This window comes from Anguilla anguilla, chromosome 15, assembly GCF_013347855.1.
Source record: "Anguilla anguilla isolate fAngAng1 chromosome 15, fAngAng1.pri, whole genome shotgun sequence".
Taxonomy (NCBI): domain Eukaryota; kingdom Metazoa; phylum Chordata; class Actinopteri; order Anguilliformes; family Anguillidae; genus Anguilla; species Anguilla anguilla.
The window spans coordinates 19,189,766-19,210,667 of NC_049215.1; the positions used below are offsets into that span (position 1 = coordinate 19,189,766).

General features: G+C 41.9%; 1 protein-coding gene across 3 annotated transcripts in view; it reads left to right on the forward strand.

Annotated features, from left to right (window-relative positions):
• The window catches only part of dhrsx (dehydrogenase/reductase (SDR family) X-linked), a 71,610-nt gene extending 50,929 nt beyond the window's left edge, over positions 1-20,681 (forward strand). For all 3 annotated transcript variants that reach the window (XM_035393384.1, XM_035393385.1, XM_035393382.1), the window contains exons 5-7: positions 4,063-4,270; positions 9,592-9,799; positions 15,810-20,681. In XM_035393384.1, coding sequence (XP_035249275.1) covers positions 4,063-4,270; positions 9,592-9,799; positions 15,810-16,007 — 614 coding nt within the window. In that variant the 3' untranslated portion in view covers positions 16,008-20,681. The remainder of the gene's footprint in view (positions 1-4,062; positions 4,271-9,591; positions 9,800-15,809) is intronic.
• Positions 20,682-20,902: the final 221 nt, after the last annotated feature.

The window sequence follows — 20,902 nt, forward strand, 5'->3', positions numbered from 1 at the left end:
GTTAAAGCAATGATAGTTTTATCATTTTTATCAGACTCCTCATTTCTAGACAGTTTACTGTGAGCAGGCATGAATTATGGAGTTTAGATTTCTGTTTAATAACCTGTGGTATAAGGAAATTAAGCACATTGTGATGCTCTGGGCTTCTAGAGGAGTTACGTATGTTAAATGGTAACTGTGATGAGATGAGACAGTTCTCGGGCTTTTGGACATTGAGGGGGTGTCAGAATGCATTTCCTGTACCTCAGCAAGGTGTCTGTATAAATAATGCATGTGTGCTGCAGCCTTTTCAATCACTGATATTGCACCCAGCTGATGGGTGCTGAAGACAAGGGTGTTTGTTCCATGCCGTTGAGCACCTAATGACTGGGAAAGGTCACGCTGATTTTCAGTTTTCTGTCGAAAGCTTGTGCGTAAATGCTGCAGTGTATGAAATAGTAATGCAGCTGCGTTGCTACTGCAGGTTAGACATTCAAGCCACGTTTACACCTTTCTGAAGCCTCTCACATTTCCTCCTGCAGTCAGCGCTTGTATACCGATCCTTTGCTGTAATTCCTGAATTGGCAATAATATGCAAAGCAGAGGCTAGCTTCACTGATGTCTCATTTGTTGCTTATTTATAGCTAATTCTGGGAAGACTTTTTGAAAGCGCGGTGAGTGATTGCTCGGCTCTGTACAGTGACCAAGACAGCTCAACTTCATGATGTTTTGTGTACCTAAAGTGTTAGCATAGAACACCGACCAAAAGACATAACCGGCCACCATGGACAGAAGTGCATGCTCCAGGACTGAGTGACTAAATTTCCCTTGACAGAATGTTCAACCTGAAACATGAAGGCTCAGCACCCTCTTAAGAGATGTGACATTGGTGTTTCTATTTTTTTTTTTTATTCACTACCAACAGCTTTATGGTATAATCTTTACAGCTGGCTCTCAGAATCTGCCGATAAAATCTAAAGAGCTAAAGACAAAATTAGAGAAATTATTACTTTTCACTGCAAATTACATTCAATTTTTTTTCAAATTGCCAAAATGTTTTTGTTTTTTAAATGTTTTTTTCTTGTATTTGCAAATTCGCAGGCAAGGCCAAACATGTTGTATGATTGAATCAAATCCTTGTGCAAAGTGATTAAAAGCAACACTTGGCTGCCCACATCCTGTATTAAGAGGAAACAGCAGAGTAATCCTGATTACACCAACCAGATTTCTGCTAAAAGCAAAAGCCAAATGATAATCTTTCACATTATTTAAATAATTGGAAATTACTCTGCATCAGTAGGAAAGTTTATTAATAAATGACAGCATTCCAAGGGGATTGCAGTTATTTTTAAATGTTGCCAGCTCCCCTGATTGTTTTGTCCTGACATTTTGAACATTAACCTTGGTTGTCTCGGTTTTAAATGAAAATTGAATTTTGTATTAAAGGTGAGCTTGGAAAAACTTGCTTTTAAATTGAAAATTAAATATTTGCAATGAGGAAAACATACCTGAGTAAAATTAAAAGCAGTTGGCTTGCAGTGTAGCCCAGCTCTTTGATTGCATGGTTTAATGTAGCCTAAATAAAACATGAACAAAAGAGTAGGCTGTATGTTTTCAGATTGCATTTCCCAATGGATTCTGTACCAACTGCTTAAAGCTTCACATTCATTATAAATTGTCTCACACTGCTAAATATTGTGCTCTTTTAATAAAATAGCTGATAGATTATATTGTTATCATCAACCCATTGGTGATTGCAAATTATTATGTAACTTGTGCCCCCTATTTGCAAACTTACAGTAAATCCTACATTAAGAAATGGCATGAAAACAGAGATATTTTTATTTTTAATTGTAGGCTAAATGATGCGAAAACATATCTGAAAAGCGTAACAACGTGTATGCTACTCTAGGAATTATCCTACCAAGGACTGTAGGTGAATTATTTCTGAGTAATTTTTCACTGAACCAGTGTGACAATGGGCATGCACGGCCGAGTTGTGTTCTCTTTTCAGCCACCAAGAGTTTCCAGTCACTGCATGACTCTTGTTCTCATTCACAAAGAAACAAGTCGGTGACCGAGAGTTTGAAGTCGGAACCAGTCACTGCGTGACTCATTCTCGTTTGTTAGGAACTGCAGGCAGTAATGGAGCTTCAGAAGTCAGAATCACTCGCTGCATGACTCTGGTTCTCGTTCACGTGAGTCTGAACGAGAGCAGTGAAGGAACTGTTGAACAAATCCGTGAAATAATCCTTTTAGGGTCAAATGGTTTTTGTCCTTGAAAGGAACCGTAACATTCACCACATGCAACATTAGTAGCGATTTCAGTGACTTGATTTGCGCATGATTCGAATATGTTTTGTGCAGTCCTTTCAATGTCGATCTACTTCAGAGCTCACTGGGAAGTCATTTAAAGACTAGATCTGAAGAGAAACGAATCTGTTTCAAAATGGAGAACTGCATTTTGAAACAAAACTATAAAGTTGAATTCCTAGTGCACTCCTTGATGCATTGTGTCAAACAAATCCTATGAAGCAGCTCTTACTTGTGCAAACAAGGCTTTAACCAGTTTTTTCTATTGACCTATTAATTTGAAAGGCCATTTCCATCAATGGCAATCAAGCAGTACTGCTCCCTCAGTGACAGGCACCTTAGCACTCATCTGTGCATTGCAGTGAGTTTAATGAATCTTTGTATGTTTCCTCTTTTTAAAAAGCATTCATTCATTTTACACATTACATAACAATCATAAAAATTTGATCGCTCTTTCAAATGGCTGTCAAATTTTTCAGGTACAGTAGCCTGTATTTTTACATGTATATTTACATTAAGATTAAGCAAGAAATTTTTTACGATGGAAATGCTGCAAGGAGTAATTTACAAGCTCGTTTTTTCTTTGATGGGCTGGGATGATTGGCACCTCATCATCCTACTTCCAGTGCTGTCAAGTCGATTTTTAGTGGTAGGTTTTTTCTGTTCAGCTTACATTTTCTTTTATTAGGTACTGTGTTTTTGTTGAAATTATGCAACAGTTGGTGGGGTAGTTTAAATGTGAAGAAACACAGATAGTTATTATTTGAAATTAGAAATGTTTTTTTTTTAAATGTGGTGCATTTTTTTTCTTCATTAAACAGATATGTGAACGTAGGCTACATTACTCAATACTGTATACTGATTTAAATTTAATTAATTAGATTTCTGCGCTAGTGCTCCAATGGTCTGGTGCTGTGGCTTACTACTGCAGCTATTTCTCGGTTTCATCTTTTTTCTATAAAGTTCAAAATCATGTATGATTTGCTTTGTCTTTTCATTATTTTGCTCTTACTATGTGAGATTGTATTTTTATAGGCCACTCAGTTAATGCTGGCCCTGTAAAGGCAACATAATGGTCTTCGGGTACATTTTTTTCAAAGATTCAGTTGCTGGTTGCACCCACTGAATAATCCTAAATTAAATGCACATGTGTAGCACAAATCATACTTCATACATCAACTATTTCCAGGTGTTTGGATAACGTGAGTCTTCCTGTGGCTGTTATATTGCCAAGGGCATTGAGTGTGCAGTTGAACTGCAGTTTAAAATGAACACAACAGTGTGAATATACTCGCATATCACGGGTATGTGACATTGTCTGGTTGGTTTGCTATCCATTAAAAATTTACAACTCATTCTTTCAATACTTGAAGACTCAGGGGTTTCAGCATCTTCTAATCTAATCCCTGCCTCAGGGGAGAACTAAATTCAAAATGGCTGTCATAGGAAGGCATGCTGGGAATGGTGTGCTTCTGCATGGTCTCATGGACTGCTCAGGAACAAATCAGATAGAAATCGTTGTTTTCACAGGAAGTGAGATAAATGTATGTACTGTATGTACCATCTAACTGCCTGAAAACTCAATGTAATCTTTGCATCCTTTCTTTGTGGATTGTTTGATGATTAAGAGACCAGAAGTCTGAAAGGGGGACTCATAAGATGGTTTTCAAAACTTTATCTGCTTTCAGTAAATTTTCTTTTAGAATCTGGACAGGCCAGATAAGATAAGTTGGTGCTCACTTCCTGCCCGTCATGTGCTTCCTGTCTCAGCTGGCGTCATGCTTGTTCCTGAGAGAAAGACAGAGGATGGCTTCGAGCTGCACTTTGGCCTGAACTTCCTGGGCCACTTTCTGCTCACCAACCTCCTCCTGGACACCCTGAAGAAATCCGGCACTGCGGACTCCTGTGCCCGAATAGTCACCGTCTGTTCAGCCACACACTACGGGGGTGTGATCAACTTGGATGACCTTCAGGGCAGGTGAGAGGCTTTCGCTGTCAAGAAAAGACTTCTTTACATTTTGCTGGGTAATATAGCTTGCTTGGTCACTGGCAGAAGAGCTGCAGAGCTAAGCGTCCATGTTTGATGTGGCATTCTGCTAGTAAAATTACTGTAATAATGGTCCTGAAATTCTGCCTGCTCTGTCTTTGGGCATGGAAAGCCCTGTAGTGTAATTAAGGGGTTAGATGGCTAAGAATTAATGGAAAGTATCTGGATACAAAGCAAGGCCAAGGGCAATTTTAGACTTCAGGAATAAAAATTAATAACAACAAGCTGTTCTGTTGGTCCAAGTGGCTCCAATAGATGTGAGAACATGGCATGTTATTTTCCAAACCGTTAATTTCCTCAAGCACAGCAAACAATTTTTTTGTTTGTTTATTTATTTTCCTGACATTCTAGGTAGATTTATTTCCTGCAGTTTGTGCCGTCTTCTCATTAGGAGACATCACTTCATTCTGAGCAGGAAGCTCCGTGCGTTGCGGGGAGTACGGGTGGATTTCCCTTTGAACAAAAACAATCTTGAAAGGAAGGCCTGATTAACAGCTGCTATCAATTACCACTAGATTTGCACACTGCCATTGTGCATCAGCTTTGGACTGTTAATATCGGTCTCTGGAGACATCTGCAAAACCGCAGCACATCTTCCTCAGGCAAACAGGAAGTGGCAAGGAGATTACTGAAGTGAGCTCTCCGTTCAGCCAACCACTGTGCACCAAAGAACCTCCACTGACCACTCTGTTTGAAATTGGTTTGCCAGCTCACTGTGTCATTTCAATATGGAAGTCGTTTTCATTGCTTACATTTTTACATTTTTTTCATAGGTAACTGGCAAAAAAAGCTACTTTCTTTATTGTTAACACACCCATGTCGATGAAATACATTTAAAAAATAAAGAAATTCCAATATATAGATCCTGTTCTTTCTCATCTACGTAGCCACTGGATATATGCCTGTTTTCCACATGTCCCCAGTTCTGAAATAGCTACTTTATTCAGAGACAGGCACAATGTGGTTTTTGCATTACGCTCCATTGCAGTATCCATGGAGCAGAGGGTAAAGTGCAGTGTAGAGTCTCAGCAAGTCTCACCCATGGCATGCAGTTGATTCCATTGCGAGAGCGAGTGATTTACTCGACAGCGTTTTCCCATCAACAGCTGGCTGGCGGGCTGGTGTCCCTCAGAAGCCTTATGCTGCTGTAACACATTGGTATGCTTCATTGCGTTCGTATTTCAGACGTACGGAAATGGATCAAATGATGGCTGGAGTGCAAACTGCTATTCATGTCACTTGGGCTCACGTCATCGTCTTTAATCGCTTCCACTCGAGAGAGGATTCCCGTGTGAAGCAGCTGGGTTGTGCTCTCAGAATCCAAATGTTTTTTTAGAAGCCTGAGCAAGGCCCCGCCCAAGTGGGGCACAGCATAGCATCTCCCAGCAGCCTAAACACTTCCATCTTTTCTGGCCGGGCAGCAGGCTGTGTTTCGCTGCTTCTGTGGGTTGTTGTGTGCATTGCAGTACTTCTGTCTCTCTGGTGCATGTAATGGCAAAGATGTGGGTTTTCTCACTGCAGTTCCCTCTATTGGAATGGCCATGCGGTTTGCTATGTTTGCCTGTAAGAGTCGGCCTATGCATTCCTCAGACAAGAAGGCCATCTTATTGCAAAACAGTGCCCTTTGCTGACATGAAAATATGAAGCAATTTGTTTTAAGAGGATATTTCACACATTAGGAGCTATTTACCATTCAGTGTTATGGAAGTGGTGTATGTTAGAATGATCTGATTTTTGTAATGCCACCTAGAATTTAATTGCTGTCATTTATAATTAGCATATTGATCAGTTACCAGCTTACATTAAAAAATAATGATTGAATTGGATGTACCTTGACATCAAAGCAGTGGCCCAACCCCCTTTTTAAATCAGATTTGAAATCGTAAAAGATATTTAGAAAGGATAGTTTTGAATAAAAGCTATTGGTACTGATTTGTTAGAGCTTTTGGTATGATTTTGAAGGTGCCTTTATCTGTGTCTTAGTGTCTGAGTACTATTCACTCAGTTTGCTCGCTCGTGTTGCCTTTATCTTGCAAAAATGCATCCATCGTTCACTGTTGCTTATTCACACTCCTATCTACAGTATTCCACAGTCAGACACCAATATCACAGATCACGATATCACCGAAAAATGGCATCAGCCACCACTTTATATTTCTCTTCTAGCATTGCAATCCTGCTTTGTAATAAGATTCTCTCTGCTTTTGCATGTCATCTGTAGCCGTCTCTAACTCTCACAACACAGATTAAACAATACTGTTTCATGGAAATGTATTCAGTGCACAGCCACGTTTATTTGAAAATCGCAAGTACGCTCCTTCTCGCTGAGCTCGTGGATGTTGCTGAGGTCTTGTACTGCAGGCGTGCATATTTATATAGACTGCTGTTGAAAAAGCACAGAGTTGCTCGGATGGAACCGGTTCCCAGATGTAGTTCCTCTGTCCTCTGTCCTCATTGCAGTGGGAGTGCAGATCCCATGTCTGCGGTTTCTTATGCGCTCATTTGAAATGGAGAATCTGGGCCTGAAGCTGCCACGTGTCTGATGTTAGGATGGTGAGAGAAAAGGAAACTCACAGGAGAGACGGTGTAACGCGGTGAGGGACTCCTTTCACAGAACCAGATGTGTTTCGGTGCTCTGTAGGTAATTCAGTGTGAGATTGCCCAAGAGTCACATGCTTTGTTTCCACCTCTGGAGCGTTTGCATTACCTCTTTTGCAATTAGTGAATGCGTCTTTGTGTTTTAATTACTTTCATTGAAAAGCCGCTTGGCTGTCTCCGCGGACTATATCTTGTATCTCTATTATGATCCTGGACACCATGTGTTCAAAGCAGTATGAGAAATCATCCGTGAAATTCTGGAATCGAAATTAAGAGTTTACCTTTACAGCATCGCAAATTAGTCATGAGGGCCACAGACATGGGATTCAATACGGTTTCCGCAAACTAGTCTTTTTCCTTTTGTTTCCATCATGAGGGTAGAAAACTGTTGAGAAATGTCTGACATTGATTGGTCCACATCAATGGCTTTCCCAGTGCGCTGAGAGAACCCCCTCATACAGGGCGTCGAGGCAGACACGGTTGGCGTGACACGTGCACCAATCCAATTGAGAGGAGATGAAAGTCTCACTTTCCCCTTGTGATGAGTCATGTCGCACACCGCTGGCGGGCGGAGTGTGAGAGAGGGGCAGGAGCGCGCCGCTCTAATAATCTGCTCGAACGAACGGTGCCGAGCCCCAGTTGTCTGGGTCTGTTGTTAATCTGCGATAATCACACGTCTTTGTGATATTCTGTGAATGCCTTGTGACAGTGTTCCAGGGAGAACACCTGTTAGCATTAGGGAGAGAAACACCGGCAGCACTCCCAGAGTGAGCCATATGAACACACACACACACACACACACTCTCACACATACACATTATCCACATTGCATACAAGTGCAGACATGTACAGATACACATACATACACATACAGTACAAGCCCGCAGGCACACACATGCGCTCACACACTCCCTTACAGAAATGGAATGTAGTGTAATTATGTTCTCTTTTTTAAAAATATAATGAAATATGTATTTCACAGCGGTGTATATTTTCCCATGTACTGTAAAGTTGCAAAATTTTAATATTTTGTTATAGCCCCTGTATTTCCAGTTTCTGCTAATGGCACACTTACTGTAAACATTAAAACAATTATGCACATTGCACAGTATACATACAAGCATAAGCATACTTACGTGCAGACATGTCCATGCATGCCCTTCTACATACGCTTAAACATATACAAATACACACATGCAAATACATGCCCACACTCATGTACAAATTCTCTCTCTCACACACACAGACACATTCTCTCTCTCACACACAGGCATTTGGCAGAAGAAACTGGCTGCGTAGATGAGAATTAATAGCTGCTGCAGGCAGAGGCCACACAGAGAGAGCCGCCGTATTGAGCCCATTACGCCGTGCCCTGGCTGTGTCGACAGTGACTGACAGCTTTCTCTCATAGATTAAAAACAGTGCCATCTGGGCTCACTGTCACCCCAAGAAATTAAAAAGCCGATGCCAGAAAACCCTTCAAACCGCTGGTGTGTCCTTGCCTAAAAAAACGAAACGATTCATTAATCAATTGATCCGTTTTCATCAACAAAGTGCAGTCAGGAGAACATGTCCGTACAGCGTACATTGTGGCGGAGTCTCATTGTTAAACTTGTTAGACTTGATGAACCCTCTGTGTAGCTTTATAACACGGCTGTAGCTCAGCTGTGTGGATGACTTCGACACAGCTGTAGCTCAGACATGTGGATGAGACTCTAAGGCTGGAAACATTTTAAATCATGCATTTTAAATTATTTAAACCATGCCGATGCATACTCAAGGTTGGTGTCGTGTGTATCCTGCAGTCTTTCAGAGAGTTCTTTGTGCACATTCTCAAAAATGAAGGCTATGCATCTACAAGGTGCAATACCCGCGTAAACCGCAGGAGCAGTATACATTTCATACCTAGTGATGTGACTCATGCTACGAAGCTGGGACGTATGGCGGAATCATTTGAAGAGAAGCCCTGATCTGCCCCCTAGTGGATATGCCTTTTAAGCCTCCAGTCAGACGAACAGTAAGCAGACAAGTATTGTATGTGAGCAGTGCCGCTAGAGATGCAACCACTTCACGTATGTGCAGCGCAGTACAGTTCAGGTGTGTTCCCAGCCTAACACTGTAGCCGGTGCATGCGACTCCTACACTGCTTTAGCTCATGTGTATGCCTGAGACTGATACAGCTGCACCTCACACCTGTGAAAGAAGGCTCTCGCAGAGAGAAATCAAAGTCCTCTCAATTCTCTGTCTCATCATCATTCGTGGGTGTTCTGGGTTTGAAGACAGAGAAATTGTTGTGACACTGGCGTCGCCTCCTGGTGGATATGATTTATTATTATCTTTCCTACATGTTATAAATCCACAATGGTTTCTTAGCCTCTTGGTGCCTCACTTCCGCTGATGCTTTTTCCAGTGAAAATGTTTGGCCTGTTTGCTAAAACTTGGTGGGGAAAATGTAGCAAGGCAAGCAACAGTGGTGGCATAATGGGTAGAGCTGTAATACTATGTGTAATGCATTTTTACACAACCTCGTGCAAAACTGCATATTTCACTTTAAAGAAAAAATATTGGTATTAGTAAGGAAAGAGTATCGGTGCATCTTCCATTATTATTATTATTAAAGAAGTAAAGCTTATCTCTCTCTCTCTCTCTTTCAGGTTGTGTTACTGTTCTCATGGGGCTTATTCACAGAGTAAGCTGGCGCTGGTTCTGTTTACCTACTACCTTCAGCAGAGGCTGACCTCCGGTGGGCTCCCTGTGACTGCCAACGCGGTGGACCCAGGCATGGTGAACACAGACCTGTACCAGAACCTGTGCAGCCCCGCTCAGCTGGCCAAGCAGCCCGTGGCCTGGCTGCTCTTTAGGGTACGCTGCCGCCTGAGGGGGGTGTTTCTTCTGTCCATTCGAGTCGGGAGCAAAAATAAAGTGTGATTTGTCTGAGGTTATAAGAACATAACATCATTACCTTCATTTCCCTGCAGATTTGAGAGTTTTCGTTTATAGTCACAACAGCTGTTTATTATAGCTTATGAGGGTGATGTTGATGTTTATGATGATGATGATAATGATGATAATGATGATGATGATGACAATGACGATGGCTGTTGTTGTTATTATTACTACTACTACTACTGCTATTTACCCCAACACCTGTTGTTGGTGCAGCGTCCTCATGTAGAGGGAAGTGACACCTGTGTACCTGGGGAAACTGCCCCTGATGTTTCTCTCTTTGGCTTGAACCAGATTGTCCTCACTGAGTGTAAGCTGAAGCTGAGCATGGCTGACAGACTCCCTGGGAGTAGTAGATTGCTAATGGAAGGGACGCTCATGCCAGTAGAGGGAAGCCTTCCTTCTGAACCAATCAGAATACCAATGTGAAGTCCACTGGTTCCAGTGAAGTCATAGGGACATTGTGTCAATGCATGACACCTTAAGGTTGTGAAAGGCACTAGATGCGCAAAGTCCATAATAATGGAGATATTGCACTATACTTAAAGATCCTGTCCCTGTGACCAGACCTTTACTTACAAATAATAAATACAGCAGGTTTCTTATCACTGGTCAATCTCTGTGATAGGAACTTTGCTGCCTCCGGACAGCAACCTCAGCCTTTTGTTAGCTGTCTGGGTAGTTGTTTATCTAGGTTAGCAAGCGATTGATATATGGATAGTAAATTTGTCTTTAAGCCTTCCGTTACATTTCCATGTCAAACCATAACATCTTTTTAAACCTACCCGCCCTGTATTGGCACAGTACAGCGTTAGAGAGCTAACTTAGCCATTTATTTCCGTCTGAGAAACTCCATCTCACTGCACAGCTATATTTTATCTTTACATTACTATTCATTTCTGACACTCCCATGCAGCCTCTTATACAACAAGTCATAATGTTCCTATGCTACACTGAGTACTGGAGAAGCATCAATCAGGCATATTAATATACGCATACAATGATCCGGTTTTCCTTCCCTGCTGATGGTGGGGGGAAAAAACATTTTATGTAAATTGCCTTTTTGATGATTTCATAAACCAGGTCTGCGATGACATACCTAATCCTCAGGCAGTGGCCAGAATTAGAACTTAGTTGCTTTCAATATTTAAATAAAGGATTCAAAATCTCAACAGAATAAGCAAGTGCCCAATATAATAGTATTTATTTTGTTTGGTTCTTTATTTATAATGCTGAAAATGATTAATTTGACTGCATAGGGTCTTTACACTTTAAACATGCTTTTTTCATGGAATGCAGTTGCTGTGAATGCTTGCAGTACATATCCAGCCCAGTTGCATGTTAACCATGTCTCTCTTGTGGATGAACAATTACAATTTCTTGGCTTATCATTGCATTAAAATGCACAATGTGTCATGTGTACATGACTTTTGTTTCCAAGCTATATTGCATTTCTATATTTCACTGCAGTGCCGACTTTTGCATAAATGCAAATTGAGTGGACTTTTTTTTCTTTGCGCTGTGACATCTCATTTGAGTATGAACACTGTGATTGGTTCAGAAAGATTAAAGTAGGTGATAATGGACCAAACCTTTCGTAGTGGGGCCTGTATTCAGTCAAAGCACAGAACTTCTTTGAAACGTGCTGATCAGATCACTGGGGGAAGTCATTTATGGGTCTTCAAGCTGTACGCATGATACTCAAAAAGGGAAATGGTTAATCTGTCAAGGCAGGTCTTTTCCTGCTGCTTATTTTTATGTTAATTCATCTTATAGTATTTCTCTATCATTTAAAAACAGGCCCCGTGTGCATTTTTATCTTTTATTTTTTTGCAAGCGTCAAAATCATTTTAATGCCTGTGAGGTTTCGTTTTTCAAAAATTTAATTTATTTTTCAAAAATTGATTTATTTTTTACATATTGACATGCATGTATTTGACAGTTTGGCAATTACCAGAAGTTTCCTTTTATAAAAGGCAATAAACAGTCCATTTTCAGCAGTGTGATGCTGTGAAATATATATTTTTGAAGGTTATAAGCATGTGCTGCATATATTAAATGCATGACCACTGGCTCTTAATGTTTAAATCGGTTCAGTTCAGTGTGGGTCTGTTTTGGTGTGATTTGCTTTGCGGGCAGTTGCTTTGGGAACCTTTGAGCTTTTGCTCTGCCTCTTTAAATACAGCATTAATAACCTGTCTTCTTGCTTGAACCCATAAAGAGCCATAAAGAGATGATGTAAGAAAAGAGCAGGCATATTAACTTGCATTCCAGACATGCACCAAATGTATTAAATGATAATGTAACATCTTACAAATTTCCCAGCATGCCCCTGCACCATGACTGATGAGCTAATTACTGGCTTTTAAATGACACTCTTTAAATGGAAAATATAACACTCTTTGAAATATCTGTAGCTATAATGTGGTTGTTTGTGTGCACAACAGGAGCATACTCAAACTCAAGTGCAAACTCAAATGTACAGTGAGCCTCATAATGTTTGAGGCAAAGACATATATGTATTTTTGATTTGGCTCTGTACACCATAATTTTAGATTTCTCAACCAATTCAGATGTGGTTAAAGTGCACATTGTCAGCTTTTATTTATGGGTATTTTATACATTTTGGTTTCACCATGTAGAAATTACAACACTACAACTCCATGCATTCTCAGTTCATATGCAGAATATACTGCACATCACATTTAGTCTCACACCTGACTGACACTGACTGCATCAGGCTATCTACATGCCTGCTGTACACAAATGTGTAAATCACAGCTTCCTGCATTGCCTCCATTTTACATATGCAGCGTTTACTTGTTCTCCTGCCATCAGGAAACCCGTACTGAAACAACTCCTGTAAAGTACCTCATTAGAATGATTTCCCCAGCCCGTGCTTTGAGTCTCTGTGGTGAATTTGGCAGCGTGGAGCTCTGCTCTGCTTTGGCAGTGACGTGCTGTCTGTGAGATGAATGCATCGTGGTGCGAGGACCGTGACCACTCCTGACAGAGGTGTGATAGAAAAGAGCCTCCCACCTAAAAATGTTTCTGTCGTCCTTCAAAGCTGGAATTGGACGTGGGAGTAGACAAGCTCGGGGAGCTGAACGTTCGCGCTTTCAAAATTGTTTAGAGCAGTTAAAGCCAGTGGGCAAGCAAGGAGAGAGCAGTACTACTCCCAGGTGTTGGTTCTTAGGCTTTGTTAACAGAGCATGGTTCATATTGAATCCCCATGTACAGTGGTACCTGTAGCCACTAGTGCATTTTAATGCTGGGCATTTGAGTCCCTGGGCTGTACGGTCACCTCCAAGTGTCAGAGGGGACGGCGATTTGAATGACAGCCAGTCAGTTTGTGTCCTCTGTTCAGAATGACAAGTGCTCCTCAGGGAGCCAAGCCCCCCCCCCCCCCCCACTCATCCCAATGGCACCTGCTTCTGTACCCAATGCAGATGCATTGTGTGTGTTATTTGAGCACATCATACACATAGCCAGCAGCAGAAAAATAATGTCACATTTGAGAAGGGCTAAAACAGGCATGGATTTTACTTTAATGAAGATATTGTACGACACTCATCACCTGTCTATCTTAAGTTAGTCCACAAAAATTTGGAAAATCTCTCTTACTCTCTTTCTCTCTCATGCGCTTTCTCTCTCTCTCTCTCTCTCATTCTGTCTGTCTGTCTCCCTCCCTCCAAATGGAGCAAGCTGTAAGTGGTGTAACGCGGATCTCTGTGTGTTTGTTGTTACGGCACTGAGCTTCACAGAATGAGCGAATACTGCTACAAACAGATGGACGAAGAGAAAATAATCAACGGCTGTAGCAACTATAGCGCTCAGCATGTTCATATTTACTAAGCCAGGGAAAGTGAATGTTGGTAGGTATCCATTCCCGATGTGTGGTTGGTCATTATGGTATGTTTATGCGAGTCCGCTTTAGCAGTCGGGTTACGTGTTGCTCCTGCATTATCTGTGCCACAGAGCGAAGGATCCTGGCGCACAGTACATTATAAATGCACGCCATCAGCTCTCCTGTGAAATTGCCTCTGAGAATGTCAATGTCAAAACAAAGTGTTGACAAGTGCCAAACCTCCCAGACTAATAGGACACTCTTTCAAATTGGCCTTTAAATTATGTCGCTGTGTTGCGTCACAACTACGTTTTCCCGATTGCCCCGACCGCTGTCCTGGGGCTTTGTGTAATGACTTCTCTTGTGTAGAAGTAATCAGAATCTTTCTATGCATTTATGATGGTACTGTAGCTGTGTGCTCCTTTAGTGTCTGTCTTTGAGTAAATTGCTGAGGGTGTTTGACATTTCAGAATATGAAGTAGGCATCCTCTTTTACATGCTGGGCATTAAACCATTTTAAGAACGTGTAGACAGTCGTGAATATCTATCTCCAGTTATACAGCAGCATATTGTAGGTTTGAGATATCAGGCTCTGTCTTGTCACATTAATTACTATTAAGTTTAGGTTAGTCTCTAAGCTACTGGTACCTAAGTTAAGATGAGTTTTTGAATAACGCTGAAGGCCACGCGTTAGCAGTGTGTTGCTTGACCCTGGAGGGAGAAAGTAAGACTGCACAGATGAAAAGCTTGGCTTAGACAGCTGCGACCGCAGGCCAGGCCTGGGAGGCCAGGTGTCGGCTCTGTAGTCCATCGCATATTGGCACATTGGAACATTGGGACATTCTGTTGTTTAATGTACCTGTTCCCCAGGCGGGGGTGTTCTGTAGACCAGTCCTCATACACAATGGATCCAGTACTCGGCGTATCCACAGTAACTGATCCGTGAGGGCTTATCTGTGCTTTGTAGCGAGCTCTCCGCAGTCTGCATATCAATGACTGAGCCTCAGGCCCTGTACTAATCCGAGAGATGAGGAACGCCAGGAGCTCGAGATTCACAGCCTCTGCCTCCTGCCTCTTGATCATCATGATGGAGGCGGCATCTTAGGTGAATGCTTCAAAAGTAGTTTGCCATTATAGTGTTGAATCCTGTTAGTAGATCCCTTTTTCAATGAATAAAAGTGAATTCTAAGTAAAGTCAGCTCCTGTTTAACTGTTCAGAGTCTGGAGGCTATGTAATGCGACTCTCTAGTTCAGGAACATGTAAATGAGCACACATGATGTCAGCAGATGCTTCTTTTCCATTGCAATACAGGGCCAATGTCCTGAAAACATCTGTATTCATACAATGATGATAACATGTACTGCTTGGCTTACTGCTGCTTGGAAGTCATTTCGTATAATCCTCAGAGAAAGTGTTTAGTGTGATATACCAAGTGCTTATCAGGCAGCCTTAATAGACATACTTAAATGTCCCATATTACACCTAGCTAAATTATTTCCCTGGAGAAAAACTGGGGCCTTATGTTAATGCTGGAATTGATGTTAGTAGAATGCTTGCTGTAATATTCTTGCATACGCAGTGTTTGAGTGTTAAATTTTTACTTTGTATGGCTTCAGAACAATTTAAACCTAGACCCTAGTCTGTGGTCTGTGGACACGGTGAATCAAATGGATGCAGAAAATAAATGAAGAAATCTTCCCTCTCCAGTTAATTTTCTTATGCTGTGCAGTTGAATCTTATCTAATGAATGCATCAGATCTTAAAGTGGTGATTCTGTTTGATGTAAAAAGTTTTTTTTTTTTTATCAGAAATTGTATGCTTTGTGAAAATCTAGATGTTTTATTAAACTGTGCCTTTGGTTGGCCTGCACTGTGCTTCACTGCATGAATCAACCCCAGCGCTGGGTCAGTGGAAATGTACCATTTGGTTAGCACCTGGTGTGCCCTGGACTAACGCTGGGTTAGCATCCATTTAGCACAGCGGTAACCTGCACTTGGCATCAGGTCAATGCTGGATTTGGGCCTGTTTGGCACTGGGGTAGCAGATCCGTTTTACACACCTCTCTCTTTCCCCCCCAGACTCCGGCCCAGGGAGCCTCCACATCCATCTACGCCGCGGCCAGCCTGGAGATGGAGGGCGTGGGCGGGTGTTACCTGTACAACGGGCGACGTGCGCAGTCTTCAGATGCCTCATATGATGAGGACCTGCAGGCCAAGCTGTGGAAGCAGAGCTGTGCTCTGGTGGGGCTGCCGGACGAGGGTCGTGGGCCCGAATGAGGGGGGTCCACTCCCCCGAACACCCACGCGTACGCACAAGTACAAACACATCCACACAGACAAACACACCTGCACATACACACACCCACCCACACGCACAGGCACAGGCACATGTACATGCAAAAGTATGCGCATACGCCTGCCTACTCCACAGCCCCCACAAACCAGTACCCCCCCCCCTCCTTGTGCCATTTCTGCTCCATCACAGCAACCACATCCTCTCTTCCTCTACTCTGTTGACTGGCCATAAAAAACACTCTGACTTGGAAAACCAAAATAAAATAGCAAGAATGTGTGAATTCAATTTGAAGAGTGAACGACACATCAAAAACCCACATCTGATAGAGTCTACCCGGAAATCTAATTTGACTAACAGGTGTGGAGTCATCGCCAAATCCGCCTTTGCTTAACGTGGAGCACAGAAGTAGTGCCACTGTACCTGTGACCAGTCTGGAAGGGAAAACGTTCCCCGCTTCTGCCTTTTTAGCAGAGAAATACGAAAAGACCTTGATCTGCAGTGATTCAATGTCATTTTCACCCAGACAGTCCCGCCCCGCCGTTAGACTGTGAATGGCTGTGCCCAGGAGGGTCCACGGATTGGTTAATGAGAGGGGAAAAATGAGCAAGGCTCATGTCACAATCGTAAATTCTGATTCACAGATGAAGGGCGCTGGACGACAGATCAATTTCCTGCAGTGCCCCCACCCCCTTCTCTCTTGCACTGTGAACAAGTGTAGCTGCTGCAGAATCTTCCAGAAAAGATGCATTTTGCCTCCACGGGTGACGCACCTGTGCGGCTCCCTCTCTTCTCTCCCCTCATCCTACTGCGGGTGGTGTTTCACTGAAATCCCATCCGACTCACAGTTACTGTGACGCCTCTCTCGTGATTTAAACGTCTGTGAATTCTTGTGTGACCGCTGTTGTGTTCCTTTTGGCCTGTTTTCCTGTAACGGCTGCTCGGTATTATAAGATGCACTTTGTCTCATGTCTTGTCAAATGTCCGGAAAACGGCTTATTTTTTGCAACCGTATTACGCAGCAGGGCCACGGGGGCGGCGAGCTGCGCTGTTCTAATTGCACCCTACTGTTGTCAGGAGGAGTGGTCAAATCTTCTTTCTGAGGATGTGCTATTAAGCGCTCCCGCCAAATGACTGCTGGAATAAACTCTGTCTGACTGGCAAGGGCACCTGCCCCCACTGCATCGTCCTTGAAGCAGGTGGTGCACCCGCAACGAGAAAAGGGTGCGTCGTCCTCCGTGCTGTTGGCAGGTATTTCTTTCGCTGCCATTAAGCTTTTCCGAGTGTTCCTTTTTTATTCCGCGGTTGAATTACCATTTTAAAAACGCCTCCATCTGTCCTGTGTAAATGCACATTGCGTAACGGTGATTCAGCCCGACTCCGTGCTCATCAAAAGAGAGGACGTGCAAAGATAGCGGGGAGAGGGGAAATATAAACATGAGAGCACGGCCTTCTTTCTGTGCAATAACGTTCTTGGGGTCTTTTTTTTTTTTTTTTGTTTTTTTTTGTTCCATTTTGATTTTTCTGCACCTTCTCTACAGGAAGCGAGTCCAATACTGGATTAGGGTTTAAATTTCCCTGGGCGCAAATGAAAATGTGGTTTTGGCAAGAGTCCGTACACAGAATTGAGTCTGAGGAAAGCACAGCCGCCAATGCTCCGAATGGGTTTATCACAAATAAACCTTTAATTAAAAAGTTGAGCGCCCGACAAAAACCCATGTGTTGCCTGTAAAATGTCATGCCATGGGCACTGTGAATTAGGTATTTGTGTTTGTGTGTGTTTACGTGCGCGCATGCGTGTTTGTGTTTTTTCACTGTCTGATGAATTTGGTCCTCTTAATTATGTAATAAGGTGGTTTTACAGTATTGTCACTGTGGTGCCCGGGTTGATCTGAAATGAAAGTGAAATCATGCACATTTTCAGTTTATTCCTCTTTAGAGAGATGTAATCTGGTGAGAGTCCTTCACATTAACAGTTGCCTGTGTTCTCACCACATCTCCTGGCACTATCTACTTACTAACTGCAGCTGTATACAATGTTGAGCATCTGAGCTTAAAGTGCAATGGAATCTGACAGATGAGTGTCCTCCACATCTGTTGAAGAGCGTGCAGTTGTTCCCTTGCCGGCCAAAATCTGAACGTTGTAGGACACCTAAAATTATTTGAGGTGAAGCTCTGTAATTTTAACAAAGCCTCCCTCTATACATAGACTGAGAAAGGGGTTGCACTACTTGCTAGGATAGGTTTTCTCAGGAAGTTTAGTTTAAGTAAAATCAGACGGTCATTCACGCCTAACTCTAACGCTTAAATCCATGAGAAGTATGACTGAAACGATAAGCGCTACACATACCGAGTCCTGGTGGTGTTTTTTTTTTTTTTTTTTTCCATAGGCATTGTGTGAACTTGGAGATGAGGTCGCTCCAATGAGCACTTCACTGCTTGCCTGCACCCGGCAGGATGACAGTGATAACCTGTCCCTCTGTGGCTGGCAAACGCAGTCCCTGCAAGGGGTTGATTTCCTCCAGGAGAAGATATGAGATGGCCAGCAGGCTGTCGTTATGTCAGGGAATCCCCGAATCCGCACAGCGAACCTCTCTCTTTATTTCCGTGCTCCTGCTGCCAAAGAAACACATTTATTCTGTGGAGCGGTGGGAATATGGTTCCCATTTGGGCTCAGAGACGGCCCAGAGGCATGGCTGCAGTGAGATCCCAGGACGTGCTGTCATGTAGGCTGACTGAGCGACTCGGAAAAATGAACAGTGCTGTAGTGTAGAACTCAGAGTCTGGCTTGTGTAACGCGCTTCAGGTGCTCAACTTTCCCCCCCAGCCCTGCAGTAATTTGTCTGAAAACGTTGCCCAGAAACTCTCTCTCACTGCGGGCACACCAGACATTTCTGAATTCTCTGCACAAATGGTACGAAATGGCCGACAGGATTTCATCCCCCTAGTTTAAGGCTCTCCGTCTCTTGGCCAAAAGCGCCAAATCCCTACTGCCGTATCCAAACATCATTCACTGTGAATGTCCTGCCCTACAATACACACGTGCGTGTGCACACGCATGGAAGTATTTATCAACATAATGGCTTCAAGGTCACATCCTGTGTTGAGACCATGGTACAGCTCACCTTTAGCCCAGGTGAAAGATCTCTCCTGTGGTATTTTGGCACTTGATCTCTGCTAGATCTTCAGAAACACATGCAGTTGTGATCTACAACAAGATAGAAGATATGAAACAGATTTCCCTAATATTGTTCAGCACTAAGTATTGAATTATTTGTAATATACATACCGTACATTTTTCATGTTAGCCTCTAAAACTAAATGATCCCTTAAAATAAATGATTAGTTATATTTACAGGAGAATAACATCAATAAAGAATATAGAGATGATTTAGGATGCATAACCAACTGACTCCAAAATGATAATACTAATTAGAATTAAAAATACTTTTGAAATTTTAATTCAATTTTTATTATTGAATTTATTTGTTATTGAATTTCTTATTTTTAAAATATTTAAATATTTCCCATTTGAAACTATATGTTAAAAACCTTAATGCAATGACTATTGGATGAGCTAGACACAAAGCAGGACACTAATTACTTATAATTATTATGAAAAGACTCCAAAACCCCCTGAGGTCCAACAAGATAAAGTCATATATGGATTTCATTTCAGCAGCTGCCACAGGTCACATGACACATATGAGGTGTAACAGTAACTTGTTAATTCTGTGTGTGTTTGGGTGGATTTGTGTATGTGGGGAACATTTCAGATGGCTTTCCCAGCCTGATCAAAGACATGATTTACATGAATTAGCATGAATCATTCATGCAAGTGTACTGCACTGTGTTACTCCTGGCCTCGTGTCGGACCTTGTGTTTCTCAACCGTTTATCTTTGAAGGACTGGGAAGATAAATGAATCTGTTGTGTTTTCAATGAGATTACATGGGAATGTCATGGTGGATTTCCTGTTAAGTGTGCTTATAATTACACACAAAATCATTATGGTTCATGTATCATTTGCCTTATTGAAGAGATACCTTTCCCTGAAAAAAAAAACATTTTGCAGTGGTACTGGGTGTCTTGAACTAATCTAAAACAAATGTTAAAAAATGTAACAAACAATGGAATATAACATTGGTCTGAAAGGTCCCTTGAGTAATAGCTGACAAGCTAGATCATTCTCGTGCAAAACCAATTCAATTTGTTGTATTTCTTTCTGTTTTTATGATGACATTTCAATCAAGAATTGTAAAATGTTCTTCCAAGTAAACCCATAGTTTATTTAAAAACTTCAAGTGTCACTGTGAGAATTGTTTGATTCTTTCTCTGAGGTAAAGTAATATTTTTTCCAAGGTTGATTCTGAGATTGTTCATGGTGAATATGTGCTAAATATAATTTTTAAACAAACAAAAAAAAATATATAAATGTGTGTTATGGAGGAACATTACCGTTGTGTTGCTAATGTTAATGTTCAAGCCAGGGGTTTGGAAACAAATTGCTTCTTTCATTAGAAGTGTAATTTAAATTCAGTCTCTGTATGATTATCTCTCACATTTTTATTTTTAAAACTGTGGGATCTTCTTGGTCAGCATTTCAATTTGTCATACAGCATACTATGTTTAAATTAAAAAACCCCATGAGACAAACAATAGCCTGGCGGCCATCTTTTCTGTTTGTGCCTCTTATTTCTCAGTGCTCCTGGTAGAATAGAACCATGGATATGCAAGCTTCAGGAGATATGGACTGCCTGTTTCACCAAAGAGGTATGGAACTAGATGTAATGTATGCAGTTACTCCTTATTACTCTGTATTATCTCGGATGTTCAGATTTGAAGGGTGTTCAGATATAAAGGGTGACACACCTAGATCA